General features: G+C 42.1%; 3 protein-coding genes across 10 annotated transcripts in view; 1 reads left to right on the top strand and 2 right to left on the bottom strand.

The window, feature by feature from the left end:
- The window catches only part of SLC9C2 (solute carrier family 9 member C2 (putative)), a 51,903-nt gene extending 46,697 nt beyond the window's left edge, over positions 1-5,206 (bottom strand). For 3 of the 6 annotated variants that reach the window (XM_036234612.1, XM_036234611.1, XM_036234614.1), the window contains exon 1: positions 1,979-5,206. In XM_036234612.1, coding sequence (XP_036090505.1) covers positions 1,979-2,114 — 136 coding nt within the window. In that variant the 5' untranslated portion in view covers positions 2,115-5,206. The remainder of the gene's footprint in view (positions 1-1,978) is intronic. The other 3 variants (XM_036234609.1, XM_036234608.1, XM_036234610.1) reach the window with 3 other exon arrangements.
- A 119-nt stretch (positions 5,207-5,325) lies between these two features.
- Positions 5,326-20,891, bottom strand: ANKRD45 (ankyrin repeat domain 45). Of its 3 annotated transcripts, none has more exons than XM_036234623.1 (6): positions 20,682-20,891; positions 14,971-15,337; positions 14,341-14,508; positions 8,913-9,007; positions 6,754-6,892; positions 5,326-6,008 (listed from the first exon to the last, which is right to left on the bottom strand). In XM_036234623.1, exons 2-6 carry the CDS (start codon positions 15,320-15,322, stop codon positions 5,977-5,979), a joined length of 786 nt encoding a protein of 261 aa, XP_036090516.1. In that variant the 5' UTR covers positions 15,323-15,337; positions 20,682-20,891; the 3' UTR covers positions 5,326-5,976. The 3 variants fall into 3 exon arrangements, with proteins under 3 accessions (XP_036090516.1, XP_036090517.1, XP_016002675.2); XM_036234624.1 differs by lacking the exon at positions 20,682-20,891 and adding an exon at positions 17,650-17,692 and having other exon boundaries at positions 5,330-6,008; XM_016147189.2 differs by lacking the exon at positions 20,682-20,891 and adding an exon at positions 17,415-17,594 and having other exon boundaries at positions 5,330-6,008.
- Positions 10,830-12,283, top strand: TEX50 (testis expressed 50). Its single transcript, XM_016147194.2, has 2 exons — positions 10,830-11,153; positions 12,047-12,283. Exons 1-2 carry the CDS (start codon positions 10,830-10,832, stop codon positions 12,281-12,283), a joined length of 561 nt encoding a protein of 186 aa, XP_016002680.1.
- Positions 20,892-20,983: the final 92 nt, after the last annotated feature.

Raw genomic sequence — 20,983 nt, 5'->3', positions numbered from 1 at the left:
GTCGTGTCATTATGAATAAATGATTGACAGCTGTTACAAATGCTGTCTCTTAAGAATAAGACACACAGCATGAGGCATCTCTTATAGGTTAATCTGGAAAATATCGAAGTTCCAAAGCCCTTCCACCTGTCCACCCAGTGTCACGTTAGGATCACTGCACAGGTCTCTCACCTATGGGTCTAATGATGAGAAATTACAAAAAGCCGAACTTCATATCTACATAGTATACCTTACATTAATAATTACTCATCCTAAGCTACAGTAACGCATATTCTATAGTTTTCCTAAAAGCCAGGAATACCTTTTTTATTAAAATTTATTTTTATTAATATTGGTTGATAAAATTATATAGGTTTCAAGTATACAATTCTATAATTCATCATCTGGATTTTGCATTGTGTGTTCACCACCCAAAGTCGAATCTCCATCTGTCACCAAACCTTCGACCCCCTTGACCCTTTCCAACCTCTAAACTGTTGTCTTAGAAGTACTTTTTAAAAATTATTTTTATTTTTTATTCTTAATGCCTATAGCACTCAATCTTCCTAGGTAGTCTCCCATCCAAGTACTAACCAGGCTCGACCCTGCTTAGTTTCTGAGATTAGACATTGGGCTTATTCAGGCTGATATGGCCATAGACCATAGACTGTGGCTCCACTGGGGCATGAACCCAGGACTTTCTGTGTGTAAAACAGACATGCTAACTGCTACACTATGGAACCATGTCCACAGAAATAGTTTTAACTGAGCCCTAACCATAGGGAAAAACTGTCTTCACCGGACTGGTAACAAAAGCACTTAATTCTCTATCTATATGTATTTTCTTGCTTTGAAACTTATTCCCTGCAGGAGCAATATATAGACCATAATCCAATTAATTTATGCCTCGGGCAAGATTCAAAGGCATCCCAGATTTTGTATTTCCTGACTTCTAGCTATAGGTCCAGCCAAATCGGTAAATTTATTGAATACTTCTTATTTGTAAGGCCAAAGAAATGTTTCTCGAACTATTTCTGCAGCGCCCTTTACTGCTGGAGCACTTATCTCTGTGGAATCATCAGGGATCTAGAAATGGTGAAGTTCATGCTCACCAGCACCTCATAGTACTGAGATCAAGGTCATTAATGAATTGACAGCTGTTACAAACGCTGAATATCTTAAAGACCCCCCAAAAAACAACTTTGCTCCCTGATACAATTAGTAAAACTGAAGGTTTTTTTAATGTCTGTTTGCTTCATTGTTTTTCTTTATAGTCTTTCTAGTTCCAGAAAGGATATTAAAGCAGCTGACATTTTTGCTCAAATAAAAAAATTTAAAGGGAACTAAAACTTCTCTAATCGCTAGCGTTGAATTATAGAATCAAGCAACCGCATTTTTGAATATGTTATTTTACCTGCACTAATATTGTTCACTGTACCTACTGAAGCATCGCTTAAGAGGCCCGTCCTTGGGAACTTTCTGATTCTCCAGGAGGAGGTGGTGTGGGTGCTGCATCTTCCCCAAAGAAAAATCGTATCAAAAGCCATAGCACAATGGACAAAACTGATGACGCCAACTAGGCAAATTGTGACTTGAACGTCTAGGTTCCATTTGCCCTCCCCTCGTCCCAGGCACTTAAGTCGGGTAAAAGCTCTTCCTCCTCCTTGTCACCAGAGACCCTTGCCCGCACTTTTGAGTTATGCTAAGCACACTGCATTGTAGTGATTTGTGTGCCTAATCACCCCTTAGAGACCCCTTTAGGTTAAGGACTGTCTTATTAGCCTATGCGTATCACGGGGCTGTGCTCAACAAATGTCACTAGGGAAAGGACACAGTGTAGATGCTGCTTAGAATTAAATAAAGCTAGACTGACAGACAGCACTCACTCTCATCTTATAGTTTCATTGGACCCCTTCTTTCGATGTAGTTGAGATGACTTTCTGCACTGACGAAGGTTCAGAGGGCAGAGGGAAGATGAGATTTAAAAACGGCCACCTACCTCCCAAGACAATAATGGAACACACGAACATTGGAAAATGCCCTCTCGCGAAAGGGTAGTCAGCCGGCCTTCCACAGAGTAGATCGGATCCGCTACCTCCACCATAGTCCCAGAATGAAGAGTTCATTTTCGCCATTGCTTTGTGAGTCCTTACTGATGAACTCGTATGTGAGTTGCTATCGACACTTTCACCACTACAGCCAGACCTGTCAGAATATGCAAAAAGGAGGCAGGGAGGCTCGCCAGGCCCCGACCACACGTTCACACCTCTCGCCGCAGCTGTAGCCCGTGAACAGCAGTGTGGGCGCTGCGTGCCCAGGCCGCGGCGTGCGCGCTGGGGGGGTGAGTGTGTGGGGCTGTGCGCTGACTGTTGTACGATATGGTAAGGCGTTGGCCTTCCCCACTGGACGGTTTCTCAAGGGCTAGAGCTGAATACTTATTTTTCTTAAGGCTGTGCCCTCGGGGCCTGGCACGTTAAGAGGCTCTCCACTGAGATCGGATGGCCTGAACTGTTGGAGGGGAAACACTTTCTCCACGGGTACGAATCGTTCTGGAATTCCCTTTTACTCCCGCGATCCCAAGTCCCCTGTCTCCTCTCTCAGGACCCTCCAAAGCCAAACTGGCAACTGGGAAATGAGGTGAAAGCTGAGTCACACCCATTAAGGTGGCGGTGGGGAGGGGGCGAATCACCTAAAAACAAAGGAAGAGACTAAAGTTGAGGTTTGATCACATGGTGCTTTCAGCGAATTGGAAAAAGCCCCCTTTCCTGACAGCGGGGCACACCGCATGGCTCGGCACGTGCGTGAGAGGCTGGACTTGAGCCCCAATCCCACCACACACTGGTGCCCTGCGTGGCAGTCCCGAGAAGGACTCGCCCTATGTCATTTTCCTTGTGGCCAGCCTCAACCTAACAATTCCCGAGGTTCCTGAAGTGTCCCCAACAATATGTAGGGCTCATCTTTGTTCTTGGTTTTGTACTTGTGTGGTCTACAGAGCACAGTGATTCTGGTGGGAAGCAGAGGATCGGGCCCGAGATGAGATTCGGAATGTGACACCTCCGACCACGTCACCTGCCTCTCACGTAGCCCACCAGGTCCGTGGCGTCTTCACCTCCTGCTCTCCCCGCTTGTCACCACAGCGTCGCTCTCTGAGCAACTTCTCCAGACTGCCAAGACCGGCGGTATCTCCTTCCAAGGCGCAGCCGGTTCAGAGCTGGCCTCCGGACGAAGACTGTGGCCAGGGAGCGACGCTCAGCTCTGCGTCTGTTTGCCAGGAACGGTAACGACACTGCCAACTGATGTCACAGCGAAGGCCATTCCCATGCCTGATTCCCATTGGTTTCTTGCCAACCCACTTTCATTCTGATTGGCCACGTACGTTATCCCCACCCCCAACCCAGAAGCAGTTACCTGAGCGAGCGGTCCCAGGGGAGCAAGCGGTCTTCTGCACCAAGCTGGGTCCACACCCACAACTGCCTTAACTGATTTTCTCCGCCCGACATAACAGCTAACCCGGCGGACAGAATCTCCTCCTCCACATACCTTTAATACGTGCCGTTTTTCTTTCTTCCACGCTGATGCTCTCCAACACTGCCTCGTCTTCCCTCTGCCTTTTTCATTCATCCTTTTCTGTTTTCTCCTCTTCCACCTCTCCTTCCTTTTCAATAGAAGTTTCTCACCCCCATTTTCCTCCTTGGCTCCTATTTGTCCTTGGGTTTCGTTCCTTAATTTGGGGAAACAATGTTGCCCACTCTTTATAGGAGAACGAACGCATCCCAAATTCTGCGATGCCTGACTTACATATATTTTGCCTCGAATCTAATTACTGAAAAGGAATATGGTGAAAAAAAAAATGTAAGCAATCAAACATGGGTAATGAATTTGTAGTTTGCTTTTGAGGAGGTTATTTTGTGACAGTGACATTCCACTCTCTCATCCCTGTACGACACTGATCCAGTTCTCGTCCCCGGGGCAGCTGGCACTAGGCCACAGCAGCGAGATGGCTACCCCGCCGCCAGCCTTCTCTACTGCTTCACATCAAGGAAACTTTGACAAACCGAAGTCCTAACTCCTCCCTGAGACTAAATGGTTCTGGTCAACAGTCCCGTCCACCCCTGACCGCAGCCACCGGCACTGGCACCCACACGCCGTTCCCCCAAATGTTCACTTAACAACATTTTGTTGTGGTTCATTTAAACCATGGGGCCCATCCCTACCACCACTCCCCAGGTCCATGTTAAAAATATCAACGAAACGAACAAAGAAACGAGTCTCGTCCACGGGCTGTCTCCTGAGACCTCCTCCTTACTCTTTCCCATCCTGCCCTAATTTAACTCCCCTTCTGCCCAGTTCGCCGCCCTCTGTCCCATTTTCAGCTTCACCCTGTCCACACTGCTTGTCACTTTGATGTTTCTCCTCAACTGCACTGCCTCCGGGCATTCCGAGCAACGTCCTTCCAGACTCTCTCTAGCCCCTACCGCACCGCTGTCTCCTCAGCTTGCTGGGTCCACCGAAACCCTACCGGTAAAACTCGTGCAGTTTCACATTTCAAAATTCAGATTCCCCATGACCTTCAGTGAAGTCCTCACACTTCGAGAAAACTTGGGCAAAATTCAGTCAGCTCGAGATTACACATAGCCCTGAGAGCTAGAGGAGAGAGAGCGCATAACTGAAATACAGAGATGACCAAATTGCTCTACGTTACAATCTTTTCCATGAGGCTTTTTAAAAAAGCAATAATTAATATTTCATCATTTTTGGTGGAGCCAACTGAGTGGCCTCTGGTGGCTTTGGGGGTCGAGGGCTGAGAGGCTGCCCAGTTTTTGTCCCACCCTTACCTTCCGATGACACACGAGACTCTCTGCGACAGTCAAGCAGGTTGGTTAGTCAGTTTCCCAACCTCCTGACACATGGTTGGTTCAGGGCTGGGCACGAGACTCAGACAGGGCTAAGCAGGCGGCTCCTTGGCTTAGTATGAAAACCACGGCTGAGAAAATGTCAGCTGAAAAGGAATTACTGAATTGCTCATTTCTTTTCTGTCCCCTCTACAATAGAAAACAATCTTTCAGGGTGGGACAAAGAAAAGCAAGTATAAGAAAAACGACTAAACAGCATTTTTTAACACATTTCCTTCCTATAAAACTTTTCCGGAAAGTCACAGAGTAGATAGGTAAGAGGTTTTCAGATAAACTAGAAAAAGAAGAAGAAGAAGAAGACATTCCAAATCACTGAATATTAAACCAACAATGATATTTAAAAACGAGGAAGTATGAAATAGAACAGAAGGGAAAATGGCATGGAGTCCACTTACAATATCTATATTACCAAACCTCCAAAAGAGAGAAAATCTAAATATAAAACAGATTCATGTTTATTAATTTAAAGATAGACAGAGGATAAATACAAATTATTAAGAAGGCTGAGAAACTACCTCCCACCTTACAGGTAAATTGTACTTTGGACAGAAAATTCAATAGTTGTATAAGCAAAGGACCCTGACCCAAATACTCTTAACATTTCCTTGCCCCAGAATGTCACCCCACCGCTCTCCTTCTGAGAGATGGAAAATGCATTTTTCCTCTGGAAAGAGCCAATGTCTTTTTTTTTTTTATACAATTCCTCAACTGAATGGAAATTTCCTGCCTCAATTACACAGAAAATTACTGGGTTCTCTAAGCAGCTTTCAAAGGCTCCGCAGAGTTTTCGTGAGCGATTTGGACCCACGTGTTCCCTGTAAGGAGCACGTGGAGCCCACACGAGACTGAGCCCGGGGCCGAGTCAAGGCCACCGAGTCTGGCCATCCGCCGCGGGAGAGGGTGAAGCAAAATAAGGGTGATTTCATTCCATACTTAAACACTTTTATGAAACCTCACATCTATTTTCTCAACTTCCATCGTCATCGATAGGCTTGTCTTTACAAATACTGGTAGAAAAGGCGGGCCTTTTATAAAACGTATGTCCGGGAGAAGGTGCGATGCTGACTTCTTCTCTGACCACGGCCTAGGTGACAGATTTGGCACTTTTCACTTGGCCTGAGAGGAAGAAAACGTTTAGAATTACATTTAATCGGCTTGTACTAAAAAACGAAAATGAAGCCGGTTTTTAAAGCCACGGGCATGAAGTAAATCGGTCTGTCCCAGTCATTAACTAAACCTTGGGGTTGGTGTGTTGATTCACATGACAATATTCCCCAATAGGTTTTGCAAAATATAGTTATAACACTCGAAAATGCTTTTTTTAAATTTACTTTTCAATTACAGTTGACATAAATATTATATTAGTTTCAGGTGTACAACATAATAATTCGACACTTATATACCTTAGGAAGCACTTGCCTGATAAGTCTAATACCCATGCGACACTGTACATAGTTATTATAATAGTATTGATTATATTCTCTATGTTGTACTTTACCTCCACATGACTACTTTTGTAACTCAAATTCTGCCACCCTACCTCCTGGGAAGACATGCCTTCTTAGCTGAAAACCACCGGTCAAAATCAAAGGCATAATAAATTATATAAAATTAAATAATTAATGATGGTAATAATATTAAGATGAGTATTAGACATTCTCTATAGAAATAATTCAGTTATTATTTTAAGTCATTATTAACATTAAAATTATTCATGACACTAGGAAGTTATCTCACAGGTCAGTGCTTGTAACAAGGGTAATAATAAAGACTGTTAAAATCAGAGGATCTCAGAAACAACAACGTTAAACCTAATTTTCATCTTTTCTGACATTTGACTCATTTTTTATACAAAACTTACGTGGCGCAGCCATTTTCGTGAAGATGGGAGTCACGACCTCTTCCAGTTGTTGCTTCTGCTCAAAAATCTCATCGATAGACGCTTCCGAATGGGTCTCCAGCCACTCGTTCTTCGCCCGGCAGGCCCCGAGGATGGTATTCTAGAGACGGAAACAGAGAGTTTGCTTTCCGCTTATTTATGGAAAAATAAAACTCTATAGTATCCCTAAACCAGCACTGTCCAACAAAACGTTCTGTGATGATGGAAACGGTTTACTGCACCATCCAATACAACCACTACAGACACATGTGGCCATCGACTACTTAAAAAGTAGCTAGTGTGACTGAGGGACTGAATTTTTAATCTTATTTCATTTTAATGAATTGGGTTTAAATAGCCAGATGTGGCTAGTGGCCACTATACTGGACAGCATAGCTCTATCGTCAGTGGAATGTGATTAAAATTAAACTCACATTCGAGAGTCATGAAGCATGGGCTAGCCTACACCCTCTCCCTAATTCTTTATTTTCCTTGAGCCCTGTGATACCAAGAAGTGTTTGCAAAGGTTGGAAAAGAGTAAGTGGAGGGTATGAGCTGCATGTAACTCGACAGACAATGTGGACACTTCATTCCTTCTCCGATGGTTCACAGGAGGAGGAGGTGGGCCCACATCACTGAAAACCATCTCCGTGCACGTGGGCAGCAAACTGCTGGTGTCTGATTTAAGATGTTTATTGTTTGACAGTTTGTAATAATAAGAGGAATGAATAAATGCAAGTCCTGTCTCTCTTATTAAATAAGCAGGAGTAGAGGCAGAAGTATAGAGAAGGAAGTAGACTGGGAAAGATACTGTGACATATTATTAAAAGAAAAGAAAAGCAGATTAGAGAATCAGATGTATAGTCATCCCACTTTTATAAAAACAAAATCTCTCTTATAAAACTATACGTGTGCATGCCTATGTTTATACAAGAGAAAGTATGGTGAGATTAACACCAAGTATTATTAGAACTGCAGGGTACTAAAACTGGAAATGGAAGAGAAAAAGCTTGCTTTAGACATTCCAATTTCATTCTCATTATTACTATATGTGCCTAATATTTTCTAGTGCCAATAACCAAATATTTAAAAATTGAAATTAAAAAGGCTTTTATAGTAACTAGTTTGACAAAGTGTTGTTTGTTTGTGTCAGGAAAAAAACTTGTTTTGCGGATGCGATAGCTACAATAGCTATTCTAACAGAATTTTGGCTATATTCTGTTTGTTTCATAAGTGATTTTGTAAAGTGTTTTACAAACCACAAGTGAAATGCGTAACCTATCACGGTTCCAGACTTGGTGATGCCTATGCCTTTAGCAACTGTTAATTCTTTTTCATCAGAAAGTCTCAGAACATCCTGCAGAGAGATGCCAGAAATAATTTAAAACAAAAACACATTACTGAAACCTCCTGTGTATCTCCCGTGTGTGAACACCCAACACAACAGACCAGTCCACGCCCAGTGCTTTGTTATCCAGTAAATGCCGCAAGCTGGCTTTAAACAAGCTGTCTTTATATGGGTGCATCTTTTTTTTTTTTTTAACATTATGTAAAATTTGATACATTAAAAATACATAATGTGTATAGTATATACATATGCACTAAAATATATGCTGTATGTCTTAGTTTTTGAGCAAAATAATGAGTATCAGTGACACCTCCAACCAACGGCAGAACAAGAACGCGGCCAGCACAGCTCCCGCCGCCTCTGTGCACTCCCGTTCCACGCGCCCCCCCGCCCCCTCGCCCGCCTCCAAGAGACAGGCGCAGTCCGTGCTGATATCTCTGCGTTCCTTCTCTAAACAGTTTCACCCCGTGTGGGCGTCCCTAAACAATATAGTGTGACTTTGCTTGTGGTTGACCTTTATAAAAATCCCTGTCGTTTTTGCAATATTTTTTTTTTCACTCAACACTACATTTCTCAGATTCAATCCTGTTGTTGGGTGAGACACTCAGTACATCTCTGTTACTCTTTAATATTATTTCATTTCATTTTTATTAGAAGGAAGGAGGGAGGGAGGGAAAAACAGAAGCCGAGAACGGCAAATTCCATCACCGACCTCTGGAACATTAGTGTAGAAAGTAAAGACGTGAGGAAAATATCTCAAAAGACTTCAGAACAAGCAATAATCACGTGGTACCTTGTCTTCTTTATAGAGTTTCCCTGAGCTCTTTTCTGTCTCTGCGACAGTTGCAGAGACCTTTGCAATATATTTTTTCAGAACCAGCCTTGCGTCTGAAAGAATAAGACAGGAAAATGCACAATAAGACACAGGCCAAAAAATATGCTTGACTGTTTCTAACGTACTATTATATTACCAGAGCTTTAAAAAGATTGTTTGTGAGAGATTTTTTTTGTGCTTGTTTTCATCGACTTTCAAGAAAGGTAACAGTCAACAAACGCAGCACTCTGGAGTACTCACTGTGTTCCTAGAATTATTCTAAAATTTTTGAAGAACAAATAAATATAAAATGTGACACCTGGTCCCAAAGAGGCAGTGATCTATTAAAATATCTACTCTGAAAAGAGAAACAAAAAAGATATTTCCAATACACAGTCACTTGCTTTGGATCCTTCTAAATAAATTTAAAAATTGCTTTCCTTTTCAAAAAAAAAAAAAAAAGTGTTTAAAATAATTCCATTCACTATAGCACCCATAGTAATGTCCTCACAAAATTCGCAAGATGTAAGTAAACAAAATATAACACTTGGAGAGAAATAAAAGACTCAGAACTTTATAAATGACTCCCCACTGATTTCTGGATCAAACACAGGGCCCTCCGAGATCCATCTAGCCACAGGTTCTCTTTCCGGCTTTACTCCTCCCCCCGTCACCCAGAGAGTCTATCCATTGTTTACTCCCCATTCCCTCTGGACCCCGATGTCTGTACGGCTCACTCCTTCTGTCCCTCAGGCCTCTGCTCACACATTGCCTCATCGGAGAGGCCCTTTCTGATCACCCCCCATACGACAGCACCCACACTCACTCCGTCGCCTGCTGGCAGCTCGCAACCCCCTCACCACTCTGCTCGTCTCCATGGCACTAACGCATAGATAGATTGAGAGAGAGATTATTTTCTGCGTCTCCCTACAAGAAAGTAAACCCCATGGACGCAAAGATTGTTTTGCGCCTCGCTGTAGATGCATTCTGAGTTCCTTAGCATGCAGGAGGTGCCTAATAAATATGTGTCGTATGTTTGCACAGAATTTCTTTGCTTATTTTACGCTCCTCAACCTCAGACGTCCCATTCCCACTGCCACCTTCCAAAAGTCCACTCGATATTCAAATCTCACTCCAATGTGCTTTTCCCAACTCCCAATGCCCCCAAGTAGAACTCATTGCTCTTTCAACTGTCACGTGATTATAATTTGATTTTGTTCTCATTCTAGTCTACAGTATCTTGGAATTTTTATTATCTTGTTTTTTGCTTCTACCTCTAGATCGTTAAGATCCTTCACCCCCTACCTAACAGTACCACAGTGCCACCAAAGGGACATTGATTAAGAGGAGGAAGCACTCAATATGTGCTTTACTATTTGAAGGAAAGGACAAGTCAGAGGGAAAAAACGAAGCAGACTGCAGGCTGTGTGAAATGGTACAGGTACAGGTATTTTTTTGAGGAGATGCATAACCCCCAAACTTCATAAGGGGCAGAAGAGACACAGGTAAATTGTTTCCATGGAAGTCCATTAATACGATTACAGTCTGAATTTATTAGCAGTAAAATATTAGCAAAGTCTTCATTTTTCATAAAATTGAAGACGCTCAACCCAATCTGGCAAAAAGCAAGAAAAAGTATCCCTGAGAAACCCAAGGTGACTGGTTAGATGACACCTTTTAGTTCCAATACGGCTCTTTATGACATCACGGAATCTCTCGCAGAATCACTGTGACTGATGATGTGACAATGACCACTAGTGTGTATTTTACGGTCCAGGAAGACTCTCTTAAATGCCTTCACCAGAGCACCATATTAATTCTTGCTCAGGGCATTTCTGCCCTGCCTCTGACCATACTTTTGGCTATAGATTCTTTTGTCCCAGTTAAGAAAGAAAGATGTCCATTCAAGGAACATCCCTGATTTCTCCTCTGTTGTTTATCTGCCTCTTAAGGGAAAGCCTCTGCATTTGTGATGGAACTATCTGGGCAAAGGTTGGATGGGAGATCTTTCCAGAAGAAATGTATTTTCTGAAAGTTAAGCCTTCTCCATCTCACTGTCTACCTTACCCTATGGACAAACTATGCTGCAATTTTGCTAATGTGGATATATTTAAGGATTGTTTACATCTCATTTATATTTTGGTACAAGCTCTCTTTTTAATCCTGACTGTTTTATCTGTGCATTACCTGTGGATGAAATGGAAGAAACACAAGAAAAAGGTGAATGAGTGATGACATAGTAATACTTATAGAATGTCAGAGGTTAAAATGGAAGATTTATCAGCTTCTTTGAGAAAAAGTACCACATCTCATTTCCCTCTGTAACTTCCCCCAGCACCTGCCACGCACTCCGAGCGTCTAGCACATGCCAGGTGCTTGATAAATGTGCACTGAATTACAAGATCCTTAAAGTAATCTAGTGCAACCCCTCTCTTTCAAGCTATGAAACACATCAAGAAAGTGGTAAGCTACAAAGAGTAGAATGTATAGTAAGTGAAGTTATCCAACCAGGCCCTCGGGTAAGTCCTTTGATCTTTCTCAGCTGCCTCGTCCGTACAATGAAGGATCTGGAGTAAGAGATCTGTTCAATCCCTTCCACATCCATCTAAAAAGACTAAGTACATAAAAGTTGGCATGTATTTTTAAAATGGACTGCAAGCTAACTTCTAATGCAAGGATAACTTGCTGGGAAATGGCACTCTTATATTTCCCACTTAGCCAGTGGCACCATATTTTGAGGCAATCTTAAAAAAGGTCATTGATTTTCACGACAATTAGATAGTTATAAAATGACTATGATTTTATTGCATTATATCTTGAGGCTGTTTAATAAAGGGAAATATTCTGATGATATTTAAATAATTCCTCCTAGCAGAATGCTCTAACCATAAAAAACACCTTTTCCTGTTTGCTGATGGTGATAATGATTACTATCCTCTTACACGGGGGCACATATGAAAGGGCGTTTGTCCCTTTCTCCTACAGTAACCCGTCTTTTGTATAAAATAATGTGTGTTGTTGGAGTTTAAGTACATTTGTCCAGAAAACAAATTTAATCTGAACTACAGTAAGGAAAAAAAAATTTTTTTAATCATTTGTTTTTCCCCTTTTAGCTGGAAAAACAAGCCTCCTCAGACACCGCTGGTAATAAAGACCTACAAACGCAGTCCATCTACGACATCGACCAAATACTCTGCAAACTGGTCGCCACGACATCGATGATGACCAAGTACCTGAACCAGGTATCCCAACATACTTCAGCTAAGAAACTCAAGCACCGAAAACCAAAGAAGAAGAAGAAGAGTGAAGAAGAGCCAGAGTCCACTAAACACAACCACACGCACCTGTAGCTCAGTCCAGTACCGAGACACACGGGAGACCGATGAGAGAATTCATATTAAGGATAAAAATAGATCTTTGCGAGCCTTTGTAATTTTGGGCCACCTTCTTTTTTTTAATGGTTTTTTAAAAAATATATATATGTTAGTTTCAGGTATACAGCATAGTGGTTAGACATTTATATAAATTACAAAGTGATCCCCCCAATTAGGCTAGCACCCACCTGGGACTATACACGGTTATTACAATGCTAGGGACTATATTCCCTATGCTGTACTCCACATCCCCAAGACTATTTTTCAACTACCAATTTTTACTTCTAAATCCCTTCACCTTTTTCACGAGCACCCCTTTCCCCAAGCCACCTTCTTTACTGAAACTTTCCAGAGAAGTCTGGGTTGAAAAGTTCTTTCTAATCCACTAAAAAGGCATCCATACTTACAAAAGTTCTGGGGGGAAATGTACAGTACCATTGTCTCAGGTTTAAGTATTTTGCTCTTTTTAATGCATGAGATTTCTAATCATTAACCAACTAATAGAACAGGCTCTTTAGTGTTTTAATAAATCTGATTTAAGTAATATTTGTGATTTTTCTTACTTCCCTGAGAAAATTTTATGGCCACAAAAAGACTTAGTTTCCTATCTCAGATTGCTAAAAATAGTATGGAAAGGTTAAGGAATAGATTAATTTTAAAATATATTTTTTTCCATTTCCAGTTTGATAAATGAAGAATTAAGTATCAGCGCTTTTTAAAGTTCCGACTTTTGATGCTCAGCCACCTCAATCTTTAAAAAGTATGGTTACCACATTTTCCAACAAAAACTGGGAGACTGATCTGAGACTGAGACAGAAGATTTGATTAAAAACAGAAAAAAGTATACCAGATCTGTAACAGATTGTTAAAAAAAAAAAAAAAAACTTTTAAAAACAATCCTTGAAACAGAAATAGATAACTCTACAGTCTCTACAGGTAACAGAAAAGAACAGCGCCTGCCATGGGTTATTGTGGATTATTAAAAGTTGATTTACGGTTTGACTTTCTAGATTCTTCTCCTTCCTTCCACTCTCCCTTAGCACAATCCTACCTCCCGTTTCTATTACTGTTTGCTCCGCTCCTTCAGAGTTCTGAACGGTCAACTAATTCCCTCTAAGAGAGCACTGGTATATTTTTCTCTTAATGGACGACTCTTCAACAGTTAAAAAGTCTCCAACCCCCGAAAATCCAAAGAAATTTATCTCTAATAGTGGACTTTTAGGCAGGGGATTCTTCAACCCCTTAAACCTCTCTGGGTGCCTCCTAGTCTAATTGCTAGAACAAGAAATGGAAGTGGTTTATACTCTTGGTAAGCCTGAATCAAAAAAATGTTAAATATTATGTTGAGTAGCTTGTGTTTCTGACATCCCAGAACTACGTTACCATGAAGCTCCCATCCTTACAATTCCATCACCGATCTGGAAACGGAAAAATAGTTTACAGTATTATAGTTCTTTTATCTTCATCACTAAGAAATGTTAAGTATAATTCCCCTAGGAATGTAAGGGCCCCAACGAAAACAGCTGGATATTAGGGGGAAGGAACCCTAAGGAGAAGGAAATCAATGAAACTCCACACCCATAAGCCCCAAACTGCTTCTTTTCAGAAAAGTTACTCGCAGTCATTCTCATAATGTTATTTAACTGTAGGATGTATCTATAGCATCCTATCACGCACCTAACAAATGCCCAGAGGGCAGGACCAACCAAGTGTACCTGCAACAACACTATGCTCATCGGGCATTTAATAAATGCTTGCTAAAAACACAAATGCAAATAACTACGCAAAATGAAAGCCGTGAACTTCATAAGTACCCATTTTTCAATCCATGTGTGTATACATACATAGTTACATGGGTATATCTTCCGGAAATCTCTAAGCCATGTTCTACGGGGGTGTGGAAATGACGTATGCAAAATATTAGTAAAACTCAAAGTACCACACAGTTTTTATAACCTTCGACTGAAGCATAACCCACGTACAGAAACGCGCAGATGGGTCAGTCAGCTGGCGGCACCTGCGAGCTTCCTTACCTGCCCAGTCCAGGAACTGGACGCACTCCATCTGCGAGTACCGAGCAGCGACGTCTCGAGCTCTCTCCTCCCGGAAGTTCAGAGCCTCTATGTCAACGTCCAATGCCACTAGCACCTTCAGGGTCTCCAGACGACCCCAGGCCGCGGCGCAGTGTAAGAGCGTGTAACCTGGCAAACAGGATGCAGACGGCCAGCTCGAGCAGACCATGTTCTTCGAGACTCACCGTCACGAGAACATCATTAAGTGCTGACTGTTCAGCAACTTACCATGTGCCAAGTCCTATAAGATATTTATATCTATCTAATTTAATCTTCATAACGCCCACCGGGAAAATGTAATTCTGAGCTCCATTTTGTAGAGGAAGGAACAGAGACTCAAAATGATTAGGTCACTTGCCTAAGTCTCAAGAGAATAGTCAAGTCCATGTCCTTGTCTACTTACTAAGCCACAGTGTATCGACACACACATGCACACACAGACACACAGAGACACACAAACACACACTCACATGTGTGTGCATACACGACATATGCAAAATGTAAAGCAGGCACACTGAATTTACCCAACTTTAGGTAAATTTAACATCTTTAGGTATTCCTAAGTAATACGAGAGGAAAAAGACAAGATACCTCTGGCGGTTTTTTCATTCAGATTCACGCCATATTTTGCCAAAGCTCTAATCACATCGCTCTGCCCGGCCATGCAAGCCGCATACAGCAAATTTCTCCCAACAACGTCTTCTTCCAAGAGCAGCTGCATGGCCTCGTCGTGGTGAGGGTTCTCGGGGTCCTCAAAAATCCTCTGAACCCCTTCCACGTCCCCCGAGAGGGCGGGCTGCATGAGCGGGTTGACTGGGCCTGTCTTCTCCTTCTCTTCCTCCTCGATTTCTTCTTCGAATTCTTCTTCCTCCTCTTCTTCTTGCTGTGAGACAAATGATGATTTTTCTGAACTCTCAGGCTCTGGGGGTCCTTCTGACTCCATAAACTCCAAAAATACCTGGGACCAAAGGCAAAAAAAGTAATAGATATCTACTCAAATTAGTAATGTTCGATTGTATGTATGTATGTATGTATATATGTATGTATGTATGTATCCAGTCAGTCCACTGACAATACAGGTAGAATGAAAACACTTAACTTTTTGGAAATAATTATAAAATATGGTATTTCATCCATTCAATTAGCTAAGTTTATTGTGTACCTACCACAAGTCAGTATGCTGCCTGAATACATACTAAAACACTCAATACGTGATATAAATAGTAAATTCAAAAGAAACAGGAGAAGAAAGAGATCAATGAGGGCTAGATTCACTGGGAGTTGGCAGGAAGAAACATTTGAGAGAGAATGTTAAAGAGACTCACCCACCTAAACACATGGCCATACTGGGGAGAAGTAAGGCATACAGTCTGGTCATTGGGCCCGATTAGTAAGACCTTAAAAAGCCAGTTACTGATGTTCAGACAGAATTCATTCGCTCAGTAATGCCCGCTGAAAGCTTACTAATATACTCAGCACTGTGCAGACGCTACGTAAATTACCGAGAAGAATCAAATTTATTTTCTGCCCTCAACAACTTACTTTTTCAAGGGAGAAAAGGGGACATGTGCGAAAGAATTTTAATAAAAGGTGACACACGGTAAGCATTATAAGAGATGAAATGTCATGGAAATTTAGAAGGGACAAGATTAATTCCAGATAGAATTAATCGAGGAAGTCTTAACAGTGCTCACCCTGGCACAGCCATATGAAATCGGGAATGATTCAGAGAAGAGCGGCGTGGTCCCCTCACACGTATGAGAATGTTTGGGGCGCCCGTGTTCATACAGCCAAAACTGTGGGTGGGGGAAAAACCGTGCCCACAGACAGAAGCACAAACTGTGGCAGATTTACACAAAGCAGCACACAGCGGTTAAAGTGAGTAAATGACAGCGCTGTACCGCGGGGCGGACAGCCCTGACACTTCACACCAGGATACCATCCCAAGGAGAGAATCAAGGGGAGAAGTTACCTGAGAATCTGAACCTTAATGTATAAGAAAAATTCAACATTAACCAAAGAAGCCAATTACGGATTGAGCTGAACTTTAAAAGCAATTGAACATTTCCACTATTTTTTTCCCTAATAACCAATGAGTGCTCATGAAAGACACTAGATCTGTCGTAGACAAAAATAAATTATTTTCTTTGCCCACAAAAGTTGTAACATGAATCAAAATTGTAACCTCACTACCTATAGCCAAAATTTCACAGAGAAGATGAGCCTGGCGAAGGAAGAGGGAGGGCCGAGCTCAAGGCAGAACGGCCTACTGGGCTGCGAGAGGGAAAGCCCACGCTTCCGTTCGACTGGTCTTTACTATGTGACTTTTCTGAACTTACTCTCCTCCTCTGCGAAATGAGAAGGGCACCTGCTCTGCCCTACTGAATTAGTGTGAAAAAACGGCTCTAGAAACTTTTCCTTTTAACTATAAAGTGTGAACTCTTGAGGCTGCTACGGCACTAATAATAGAAAACCACGTCTGTAAGTCACCAGCCCGACCCCATTGGCCTTTAGCGTCTAGTAGGGATGACACAAGTAAGTCAGCAGTGACAGAGTGAGATGTGGGATATAACGGAGAGGGCTGTGAGAGTATAGAGGATGGCCATCTAAATTAAGTTTGGAGTGTGGCGGGTTGGGGTGGGGCGAGACGGTATGAGGAGAGGGGCGGTATGAGGAGGGTACCGGAAGGCTTTCCCAGAGAGGTGACACTTCATCTTAAAAGGCGGCAAAACACACACACACAAACAAAAAACAACCCAGGTGGCCAGAGTAGCATAAACAAGGGCAAGGAGGCAGACTAGGCAGCGTGAGGTCGCGTTAGAGGAAGAGACCGTAAAGGCATTTTAAAGCCAATATTTAAAAATGCAGTCCCTTGAGGATTTTAAGTCCCAGCTCAAGGAGAAGGTCTCCAAGGGTGGCCCTGGGCCCTCAGGGTTAAACAAAGGGAAGGCCCGAGGAAGAGGCTGCAGAGAGTGGCAGCCCCGCCGCGTGACCCAAGAGGTCCAGCGGAGGGGACACCGGCCACTGCCACACACCTGAGTCTGCCTTTCGGCCTGAATCCCGCAAGGACCTCTGGGATGCCCCGGAATCCCCGGGGCTGCCGCGGGGCGGGACGCACTCCCCAAAGCTCGGGGCGAAGGCAAAGCGGCCTCCCCACCCTCCCCGGCCGGAGCCGCCCGGCTGGGAGACGCCCATTCCCCCGCAGGCCCGCCCGGCCCTCAGCGGCCCTCAGCGGCCCTCAGCGGCCCTCAGCGCCCGGGCCGCACTCACCACTCGCCTGGTCCTACGCTTCCGCGGTTACCATGGCGACGGCGCACCCGGCGCGCGGCAGCGCAGCCTCAGCGCCGCCTCAGCGCCGCGGCTGCCATGCGCGCGCAGGACGCGGATGCAGGTGCGGGAAGGCAGAGGGAAAGGCGGGGAGGGATGGTTAATTAAAACTGCAATGATTAAAATGTGCGCAGGTTTTGCCTTTATTTTGTAAGTGTTCTGTAATATGATATTTATTTTAAGGCTTAAAAAATAAAATTGAAAAATAAGGTATGCACGTTGGTTGCCAGCCCGTCCTACCTAGTCTTATCTTTGGCCTTTAAATGGAGTATTTTCCAGAAATATGAGGATGCGTTCTAAAAACTATAAAAGAGTGTAATTATAACAGACAACTTACTTAATTTTCTAGTCTGTTGGAGATCCTGATCCTGTGTGGTTTATGGTCACCAACATGTTGCGTTTCCTGAGACCTGACAAGTGCCAACTACGTCAGGATCGGCCAGCTTTTTCTGTAAAGATAATAAGTCTTTAGTCTTTGCAGGCCACACGGTCCCTGTGGCAGCTGCTCTGCTCAGCTGTCCGAGGGTGTGAGGCCACCGCTGGTAACATGTAAACGAATGACTGTCCCACACACACTGACATGGAAATTAGAATTTCGCATAATTTTTGCATGCCAAAATATTGTCTTCTTTGGGTTTTTTTTTTTAAACCATTTTAAAATATAAAAACCATCCAGCATCAACGAGTCACTAGCTGCAAGGTACCCCAGGAATGGAGTAAGGCCACGGGCAGTCAACTTCTTTTACCAAAGTGCTTCTCAGAAAGCGCTGACAGCTGAGCTCTATCAGTAGTACATCCAGTGGTAGGTGGATTACGTCCTTCATTCCTGAAGGACATCTGGGTGATGTATTACAGGATTCACCAATTTGCCACCAATTTGACATACAGTTAAGCCATTCGTTTTTCAATATTCGGGCATTACTTTTTTCTCTTTTGATTAAATTTTATTTTAGAATTGTTAAAAACATTTAAATAAAATATCTTTAATTTTATCAAAATAAAAAATATTGAGTACATAATAAAATAGAAATTTATTTAAAAATAGATTTTGCTTAAGTGAATTTTTTAATTAAGAACATTTGAGATTAAAAAAAATGAAATTCAATACTTTCAGAGCAATATGGCTTCCCTTTCTAACCTCTCAACTCTGTTCTATCCTTTCTCCTCTTTTTATTCTCAGTTTATCTTTCTATCATTTTTTTAAATATAAGCAAATACATCTATACTATACACACATTATATTTCTACCCTTTTCTTAATCAAAGTTAGCATGCTATAAATACTGTTCACTTGGTTTTTGTAACTTAATAATATATCCTGAAGACTGAGCCATGTAAGTATTTAGGGATCTTCCTCATTTTTTTTATAACTGCATATTCCTTAACATGTGGATATCCCACTGTTTATTCAATCAGTCCCCTACTGAGAGACTTTGGGGTGGCTTCTATTTTTTAGCTATCACAAAGAGATCTGCAGTGAATAACCTCATGCATAGCTTTGTTTTTTTGTTTGTTTGTTTGTTTGTTTTTTGCAAGTATATCCATGGGATAGTGAGATTGCTGGGTCAGAAGGTAAAAGCAAATGTAATTTTGCTAAATCTTGCCAAATCTCTCTCTGTAGACGTTTTATCATTTTGTATACATACCAGCCACGAGAACACCTGCACAGTCACATCAACGAAGCAGGCTGTCCAGTTTTGGATTTCTGCCTATCTGATAGGTCTTAATATAGCTATAATTTGCATTTATATTATTATGAGCAAGGCTGAACACATTTTCAACTGTTCAACAGCCTTTCATTGATATTACTGAAATTATATCCCAGACTCTATCATTTGTTTTCTAAATATATAGTAAAAATCAGGCGGCTGTCTGCTATGGGAAAATCAGGCAAAAGACAAAATGAAAAGGATTTTTCTTCCATACAAGAAAAAGCTAAAGAAGTTCATCACCACCAAACCGTATTACAAGTTAAAAGGACTTCTTTAAGAAGAAGGAGAATTCACAGATACAGAGGACAATCTGGTGATTGCCAGAGGGGAGGGGGTTTGGGAGTTGGGTGAAAAAAGTGAAGGGATGCAATACTTATACCAGAGACAAAGAAGCACCCAATAATTCTAATCCTGGGTTTTTATCTTGAGAGACCCAAAACACTAATTCAAAAAGACATAGGCATCCATATGTTTATTGCAGCATTATTTACAATAGCCAAGATATGGGAGCAACCTAAGTGTCCATCAATAGATGAATGGATAAAGAAGTGGTACATATATACAATGGAATATTACTCAGCCATAAAAAAGAGTGAAATATTGCCATCTGCAGCATGAATGGACCTAGAAGGTATTATACTAAGTGAAACAAGGCAGACAGAGAAAGATGAATGCTCTTTGATTCACTTATATGTGAAATCTAAAAGACAAAATAAACAAAACAAACAGCTACAGAGAATATTTTGATGGTTGCCAGACAGGAGGGAGTTTTGGTAGAATAAGTGAAAAAGGGGACAGGATTAAGAAGTATGGATTGGTAGTTATAAAATAGTCATGAGGTCTTAAAGTATAGCATAGGGAAAATAGTCAATAATGTTGTAATAACTATATGTATGGTGTCAGATCTGTACTAGATTTATCAGTGTGATCACTTCGTATGTTATGTCTAATCACTATGTTGTACACCTAAAACTAATATAGTGTATGTCAACTGTAATTGAAAATTTAAAAATTCTTTAAAGAAAAGGATCCCCCTGTCCAATACTAAAGTGAGTTCATACAGCCTTAGAATCCTGGATAAAACCCTGGTGTCTTCAAAGCTAAACTGGTAAATCTGAAAGGTTGGGTCAATTTCTGACTTGGCTGTGTATGCTCAACAGTTTGCACATGGTGTAGACCTAATAGATATATGTTGACTACATATTTGCATGCGTCCATCATTCAATCCACAATAGGGACAAGATTGTGCCAATAAGAGACTCACCTGCTACAAATAAATCAAAATTCCTAGCTTTCCGTGACTACTCCCATCTCTCTGTTGCCTTTTGCCGGGGAAAACAAGAAAGGAAGAGGCTTCAGTATTCAAACACTGCCAGTTCAGCGGTGAACTCGCCAAGTGGGATACAAAGAACTGGACGCGCAGACAGGTGTTGCTTGAGGTTACCCGAACTCCTAGCTAAGAGAGCGGCCACCTCCTGAGCCGCCGCGGAACTTCTTGGCGGAGTAAGTGGGTTCCGGCGGGAACGCTTTAGGACCGGGACCACTTCCTGCTGCCGAAAAGGAGCG

This window comes from Rousettus aegyptiacus, unplaced genomic scaffold (genome assembly GCF_014176215.1).
Source record: "Rousettus aegyptiacus isolate mRouAeg1 unplaced genomic scaffold, mRouAeg1.p scaffold_m13_p_17, whole genome shotgun sequence".
NCBI classification, from domain to species: Eukaryota; Metazoa; Chordata; class Mammalia; order Chiroptera; family Pteropodidae; genus Rousettus; species Rousettus aegyptiacus.
This window is presented reverse-complemented; position numbering and strand designations above follow the sequence as displayed.

Coding starts and splice junctions, on each gene's coding strand:
- ANKRD45 (XM_036234623.1), bottom strand. CDS start 15,322: ATGGAGTCAGAAGGACCCCCAGAGCCTGAGAGTTCAGAAAAATCATCA. Junction 6,893..8,912: donor AACTCTATAAAGAAGACAAG/GTACCACGTGAT, acceptor TTCCGTCTCTAG/AATACCATCCTCGGGGCCTG. Junction 6,009..6,753: donor CACGAAAATGGCTGCGCCAC/GTAAGTTTTGTA, acceptor TCTTCCTCTCAG/GCCAAGTGAAAAGTGCCAAA.
- TEX50 (XM_016147194.2), top strand. CDS start 10,830: ATGTCCATTCAAGGAACATCCCTGATTTCTCCTCTGTTGTTTATCTGC. Junction 11,154..12,046: donor GGAAGAAACACAAGAAAAAG/GTGAATGAGTGA, acceptor TTCCCCTTTTAG/CTGGAAAAACAAGCCTCCTC.